Source organism: Vigna angularis, chromosome 5, assembly GCF_016808095.1.
Source record: "Vigna angularis cultivar LongXiaoDou No.4 chromosome 5, ASM1680809v1, whole genome shotgun sequence".
Lineage (NCBI taxonomy): Eukaryota > Viridiplantae > Streptophyta > Magnoliopsida > Fabales > Fabaceae > Vigna > Vigna angularis.
Window position 1 is genome coordinate 24,923,830 of NC_068974.1, and position 8,169 is coordinate 24,931,998.

The 8,169-nt window shown below is 30.3% G+C and overlaps 1 protein-coding gene across 3 annotated transcripts; it reads left to right on the plus strand.

Annotated features, from left to right (window-relative positions):
- The first annotated feature begins 4,217 nt into the window (after positions 1-4,217).
- On the plus strand, positions 4,218-6,077 carry LOC108340455 (uncharacterized). 3 transcript variants are annotated; one of them, XM_017577855.2, is made up of 7 exons: positions 4,218-4,416; positions 4,519-4,605; positions 4,697-4,879; positions 4,973-5,137; positions 5,241-5,294; positions 5,440-5,586; positions 5,682-6,077. In XM_017577855.2, exons 1-7 carry the CDS (start codon positions 4,273-4,275, stop codon positions 5,868-5,870), a joined length of 969 nt encoding a protein of 322 aa, XP_017433344.1. In that variant the 5' UTR covers positions 4,218-4,272; the 3' UTR covers positions 5,871-6,077. The 3 variants fall into 3 exon arrangements, with proteins under 3 accessions (XP_017433344.1, XP_017433345.1, XP_017433346.1); XM_017577856.2 differs by lacking the exon at positions 5,241-5,294; XM_017577857.2 differs by lacking the exon at positions 4,697-4,879.
- Positions 6,078-8,169: the final 2,092 nt, after the last annotated feature.

Sequence of the window (8,169 nt, forward strand, 5' to 3'; positions counted from 1 at the left end):
CTATAAAGGAGTTGATGTTACGGGAGAAAGATTTCTCTCCGTCTTACCAACTCATCAAATTGAGGAATCAGCACTGCATCAAATGGGTTTTATTCGACAAGGCAATATGTTTGTCCGTGCTGAAGGTGATAATGCACAAGATGCTGAGGAATCAGCTGAAGAAGATGAAGCTATTCCTATGCCACATCCAACCAATGTTGCTGGACCATCCCATCCTCCCCAAGAATATAGTCTAGAAAGTATATCTAGACAAATTGAAGCAATGGCCTTTATGCAACAAACTAGGATGGATGACATGATGGCTTATCACACTCGTCGCTATGATGAAATTAATACTCACCTCAAGGAAATTGATGATAAACTAGCCAAACTATATGTTCCCGATAGTGATGATGAGTCTTAGGCACTTTATGCTTCTATGCTTTTTGTAGTGTTTGCTATATATTTTACTCCTTTGTATGCTTGCCTCTTTAAATTCAATAAAATATGTTGTTTTTCCTTAATATTTCTATGCATATGTCCTTTTATTAAGGGGGCGTATAATTTCTAATAAGTTTAGGGGGAGCAATTATACATCACTTTTTAATAATGATCAAAAAGGGAGAGAAATAAAATATTTAAAGCCTTAAACTTATTTCTAAGTTCACTAACAATTGTTTCTTCCTTAAGTTGTGTTTTAAATACAGATTATTATCAAAAGCTTTAAACATCAAGAAGGTTTTGATCATCATCAAAAAGGGGGAGATAAAATAAAATATTTAAAGCCTTAAACTTATTTCTAAGTTCACTAACAATTGTTTCTTCCTTAAGTTGTGTTTTAAATACAGATTATTATCAAAAGCTTTAAACATCAAGAAGGTTTTGATCATCATCAAAAAAGGGGAGATTGTTAGCAAAAATGATGAAGATGAAGTTTTGATGATATCTAAATCAAGTCAAGAACAACCAAGACTCATGAAGAATGATTTTTGAAGACTTGTAACTTTTGTAATAACTGTATGAACATAGGAAATTAGTGGTTTTATGTATGCATTCAAAAGTGATGTAAAAATGTACCAAGAAGCAAAAACTTTGCAGTGCTAATCGATTAACAGGGGTCAGTAATCGATTATTCCAGAGAGCAATGGAAAAGCTCAGCACTCCATGCTAATCGATTAACAAGGGTTGTTAATCGATTAGCGCTAATCGATTAGCATGGGCTGTTAATTGATTAGCAAGGTGTCCGTTTTTCAGCCGTTGGACTATCCGTTGTTTTGTCTTTTAGTGACTAATCGATTAGCAACTTCAGATAATCGATTAACACAGTCAGAAAGGCTGAAAACGAAAAATGGAAGAGCCTTTGGATGAGTCTATAAATAGACTCTCATTTCCTCTCAAGGTCATCAACTACAACTCTTCCCTTGTGCTCAAATACTCAGAAACTCTTGAGAATTGTGTGCTCTTGCTCAGCTAAGGAAACTCTGTCTATAGAGTTGGTGAAATACTGCTACGGTGATAGAGGAATAGCTGGTTCATCCTTGGTGTGTCTAAGGAAGTGTTCGGAAGAGGAAGTCATCCTTCGTGAAGTATTTGGAGGAAGTGTTTCATCCTTTGTGAAGATTCAAAGGAGGTGTTGTCTCATCTCTTGTGGCATCAAGAGAGGTGTTTTCTAAACTTTTACAAATTGTATCTTTGTGATTGTAGTTTGTAATTGTTTTGTGATTAGTGAATTGTTTATCTTGTTTTGAGATAAGCGACTGGACGTAGGATTGGTAAGATCCGAACCAGGATAAAATCATTTGTGCAAATTTCTCTCATCCTTACTCTATTTTATTGTTATTATTAATTGCTAAGTAAGTTTAATTGAGTAGAAATTTTTAAGGCACACGTTTTTAGTAAGAACCAATTCACCCCCCTCTTGGTTTGTTATTCCACGCTAATCATTCCGCTGCAGCCGCTCTGACAGTTATTGTGGAACTGTCTTGTCTTAAAAGGAGAATATGTCCATGTGCGTTGTTGTACTCATATATTAAGTTTGATTGTGAAGGATGGATTAAAAGAGATCAAAGATTCAATTTCAAAAATCCGGAGTGTAGTTAAATATGTGAAATCTTCTCCAACTAGATTTGCTACATTCAAGGCATGTGTTGAACAAAAGGAAATTTCTTATAAAGGTATTATTTGTCTTGATGTTGAAACTAGGTGGAATTCAACTGACTTAATGTTAGAGGCAAGCTTGAAGTACAAAGATGCCTTTGTCTTGCTAGATATGCAAGATAAGAAATTTGGTGTTGAAATGGCCAAAAGTAATGGTGGTGTGCCATTAGAAGAGGATTGAGAATATGCGAGGTCTGTTCTACCATTTTTAAAGATGTTTTATGACTCTACCCTACGCATTTCTGGTTCTTCTTATGTCACCAGTCATATGTATATCAAGGAGGTGTTTGGAATTGGTAAAAGGATTCGACAATATTCTGAGAGTAGTGATGTGAGCATAAAATTGATGACAATGAGGATGAAGGACAAGTATGAAAAATATTGGGGAAATATTAATAGAATTAATATCTTATTATTGATTGTTGTTGTGCTTGACCTTAGGAGTAAGTTGGATTTTGTTAATTATTTCATTGACTACCTATTTGAATCTAGTATGGCCAATGAATTGAAATCAAAATTATTGTCATCTTTAAAAACACTTTATGAACAATATCAAAGGTATTAAGAAGGGTTTTCAAAGTAGCCAATAAGAATCTCAACTAGAGGATGATGATGATCCTCATGGCATGAGTTTGTACTTAAGAGCTACAGGACGTAGATTTGATTATATATCAGAGGTTGATAAATATTTGAGAGAGGATCATGAACCTTACATAAAGTTAGTTGAGCTTAATATTTTACATTGCTGGAAAGTCAACTCGACTAGATTTCTTATCCTTGCGAACATGGCTCGAGAGGTGTTAGTCATTCCTATCTTTACCATAGCATCAAAGTGTGCATTCAGTACAGGAGGAAGAGTGGTTAGTCCGTATCGTAGTTGCCTAACGCCTAAAATAGTGGAAGTGCTTGTTTGGACACAAGATTGGTTAAAAGGAACACCTTTCTCTATACTTTTTGATGAGGATCCTAAAGAGCTTGATAAATTTGAGCAAGGTGAGATTATAAGACAAATTAATATATTTTTTAATTTATATTTTAAGTGTTAAAAAATGATGAAATATTTTATTTTATTTTTTGTAGAGATAACCTCTCAAGATGAAGTGGGACCTTCAAGTGCTATTAATTTGGATTATTGAAGATCATTTTAGTGCTTTAAGGAAGCTTTGCCACGCCACAATTTGTTGGTTATCTATGTTGTGATTTTGTAGCTTCTATGTAGGTTTGTGGTCAAGTCGGATCGGATACGAATACCCATTTAAAAACTACCTACAAGTATTTTAAAACTCATGAATAGTTGTGGATACCTGCATATATTTAAAAAAATATATTTTATAAATTTTTAAAATAAAATCTTCATAAAACTACAATAAAAATATAAAATACAATATGAATTAAATTAAATATAAATTAAAATTTAATTTTAATTAAATCTAACATAATAAAATATAAATTAATTTTTATTTTAATTAAATTAAATTTAATAAAATATAAATTAAATTTTAATTTTAATTTTTTACAGGTAATGGATATCTGGTCAGTATACGGATCCGTTTTAATTCTACGAATAATTTTAATTTTTTACGGATAATTTTAATTCACATCAATCTGTTTATAAACATATATTAAAATATTCGTCACCCACTACATGTGAATAATAAGTATCCACAAATACCACTAGATTTTATTTATGGATACTGTGAACAAAAATATTTTTGTCATCTCTAATTGTTAGAGACCAATTTAGACTTTAATTCACAAACTAATTGTAATTGTTTTATTAATAATTGACTATTTTATATAACAAGAAATTTTAGTTTAATGTTCAATTTAGTCAACATTACTAATTAGTTTGGTCTAAATTTTATTGTCGTTTAATGATTTATAAAAACATTTTTCATTGAAAACTGTGTCAATTTAAATAGCTTTTGGTATTTTAAATTTTTTAGAACTTAATATTTCATTTAGTTTATAGCAATTTAATGCTATAATAAATGCAATATTTAATTCTATTGAATGTTTAGCTATAAATTTAATTGAACTAGTAACGTTTAATTCAATTTAAGATATTATTTTATCTTTAGTGGGTTATGTGAGGTATCAGTAAGTAATTGACAATATTGACAATATTGAAAGAAAATGATCTATCCATTTCTTGTTGTTTGTTTGGCGATAAGTGGTGTTAGCATACCAGTTCATGGTTTTCAAGATACACTCAAAGAAAATTTGGAGCTTGAAAGACAACTAAAGCTAATCAATAAGCCTCCTATCAAAACTATTAATGTAGCTTTTAATATCTTTTATATATACATATATTCTTTTGTTGTATATAGTCTCATTATATTCACTAACTTTCTTTTATGTACTGTATTTTAAATTTTGAAGACAAAAAATGGAGACATTGTTGATTGGATTGATATTTATAAACAACTAGCATTTGATCATCCATTACTAAAGGATCACAAGTTACAGGTATATATGTTTTTTCTTAATATCATCATACTTTAAATATTTTTTTATTGTATTGCTTGTGATTTAAATATATATTTATATTGTTTCGCAGAGAAAACATAGTTTTCAAAAATCAAGTATGAAGAATTTAGCAAACAAACCTAATTTTAACCTTGAAAAAGTCCAATGTCTTAAAGGGTCTATTCCTATTCGGAGAACAACAAAAGAAGATCTCATTCGAGAAAAACAATTATTAAATAATAGTATTCTTCTTCGAGACATTCCTGGTGTTCATGTATGTTGTTTCTTTTTCAACGAAATTTCAAATTTTCATGATTTATTTGTGTTAATTACATCATGTTTAATTCTTAAATTTGTACTTTTATAGCTTGCAGAATTAGCTCTTTCATCGAATTTTAGTCCATACTATGGCGTTAGAGGACGAAGCAGCGTTTATAATCCACCGATCACTAAGGGTCAAATGTCTCTTTCTCATGTGTGGGTTCAAAATGGACCCATAAGTTCTAACAATAAAATCAGTTTTGGATGGCAAGTGAGTCTTAATTTTATTATTAAACCCTTTTTTCCTATAAATATTATATGAAAAATATATTTAATTTGTGTTTATTTGTGTGCAATCTCACATTTTGATACAGGTGAGTTTAGATTTGTATAGTGACAATAAAACTCATTTATACGCATCATGGACGGTATGAATATCTACATGAACATGAAGTCAATTTTGCTTCACATGAATAATTTTTTTTATTAATTTTGGAAGCATTTCTGTCAAAAAAGAAGAAACATGAATATTTTATTTCTTCAAAATTTAATGTGATGTTAAAAAATATACAGCGAGACAACTTTCAAAAGACAGGATGTTACAATGTTCGATGTCCAGGTTTTGTTCAAACCAGTACCCAACTTTCTCTTGGTGCAATACCTGGAGATATATCTTCTTATGGTGGACCAGTTTTTGATTCTACTGAGTATATAACTATGGTAATGATCTTCGCATAAACTTTTTATGTAATATTATATGATACATGCAAGTGAGGTAATATTGTTGACAAAATTTTGTGTACATGGATTTTAAGGACACAAAAACCAAAAACTGGTGGGTTCATACAAGTGGTGAAGATGTTGGATATTTTCCAGCAAAGTTATTCTCTAACTTGGCTTCGGCAGATAAAGTAGGGTGGGGTGGAAGGACATTAACTCCTCACGGTTCTCGCAGCCCTCAAATGGGATCTGGACATTTTCCTGATAAAGACCTTTATCTGTAAATAATGTATGGACCGAAAAGATATCAAACAGAAAAGTATGTTGACAAACCTAGATGTTATGACCTTAGGTACTACGGCAATGTTCATGGCATTGGTGGATATATGCTTCAATTTGGAGGACCTGGTGGTAAGTGTGATGATTAGTCTAATTTTAGTTATTTATGAACTTCAAAAATAAATTATTATTAATAATTTTTTTTTCTACAATTCTCGTGTTTTGATCTATACATTTAATATTTCGATACATCGTTAAGATAATAGCACACAACATTCGCATCATAAGATAAGATATGACCAGATTAAATACAATACCAAAAAATATCAACCAATGTAATATGAATATAAATAGAGCAGTGATAAACACACACCTTGGCAAAACATAGATACAACTATAACCTATTATTCTGAAATTTTTTAAAAAGCAACGCCTCAAGCTCGTGGATTGATGTAAAATTTTACCATATTTATTAGACTATTATTTCAAAATAGAAAAATAATATATTTACATATGTGCCTCAACAAAGAGGTAATGACACACTACTCAAGTCAACTTCTTTTAATAGTAATAGCATTGCATTGCTATCCCAAAAATAAGTGTTCTTTTGTATAAGGTTAAATTAGTAATTTAGTTGTTATATTTATAGTTTTTATTCCGTTTGATCACCTAATCTTTAATTATTTATTTAAGTTTTATTTTTGTTATTTATTTAAGTTTTATTTTTATTATTTATTTAAGTGTTATTTTGTGTTAAATCGATTCAATTTAATAACATCACAATGGTAATATCATGTCTCAAATTTCAGTGTGTGTTATATGATAATGTCACTAATGTATTCAATTCAAATTTTATATTTATTTTTTATTTAATTAAGTGTTAATTTTATGTAAAATCGAATAATGTTGTTCGTGTAAAAAATATAGTAGATTAAGTGTCAATTTTATGTAAAATCGAGTAATGTTGTTCATGTAAAAAATATAGTAGAGTTTAATTTACTTGCAAATAAAAATATATAAATTTCAAAACTTGTTCATTTTTATGAAAGATGTAATGAAATATTATTTCTTTATTAAAATTGATTCATTTAAGTAGACAAATTAAGAAAAAAATGAAAAATATATTAATAATTTAGTTTATATTTCATGCGAATATTAGCTTTTTTTTGTTAGAAAAATTAAATATATAAATAAGCTAACAAAGTAGAACACATTTTTTTAATTTTCTTAAATATTAAAATTAAAAAGTTAGAATAAGAACATTACATTTACATTTTTTCTATTTCGTTTTGTTTTTATTTAAAAAGGAGTTAGTTCTTGTAGTCAATAATCAATTTGATTGTCAAAATAAAACAAGATGAACACAAGACATTTTGATTAAAACATTAAAAAAGTTATAAGTTTAAAATATATATTTTTAAAGCACGGGATTTTATACATACTCCTTAGCCATAGAAAAAAACATTCAATAAGAGTTGAGGTCTTTCTTTGGCCATCTTGGGCCATCATGGATCTTTGAGAGGAGTAACAATATTGGACCTTGTATTTTGGGCTAAGTAATCTATGATTTATTTGGGCTTTGTATTATGGGCCAAGTAGCATAGGATTTAATTTGGACTTTGTATTTTGGGTCAATTAATGTAAGGTTTTTAGACCACTTGGGTCAAAAATGGCCAAAGTCGAATGTTGACCAAGTGGATGTCCATGGGCATAAGTTGACAATGTGGTAAATGTTTTAACCTAGCTAACTTGGTGGACAAGGGTGTGTGGGACCTTCCATGTGAAAGTGGCCATGTGTCATGCTTACATTGGAAAGGATTTCTCATGGTTAGTGGCCACATGTCACTCTAGGAATGGAGAGGATTCTCCATAGGTAATGGCCATATATCCTTCTCCTATTTGAGAGGATTTTTTCCTTTGTCTCCAAGTTAGGTCAAGGTTGTGTTTTTAGGGTTTTGCTTAAACATTTTGGAGACACCTTAACCTATAAATAGAGGTGTCTTCCCATATTATATTCACCTTTGATTTAGAGTATTGTTATACTGTCAATTTTGAGCCATATTACTCTTATTAGGTCACCCTAAGCTAGAGGAACTCAAGTGGCCTCCTCTAGCCACCTTTCTCTAAGAGTTGGCCTAACCTTTCTTAGAGCATCACAAACACCACTTCCATCATCATCAAACATCATCAAAATCGAAAGCTTTAACTCCCTCCCACCAAATTCCGCAAACATTCATCCACACACCATCACCATGGCTTATTCTTCTAGTTTTGGCCCAACCTAGCTATGAGGATTGCCATTAG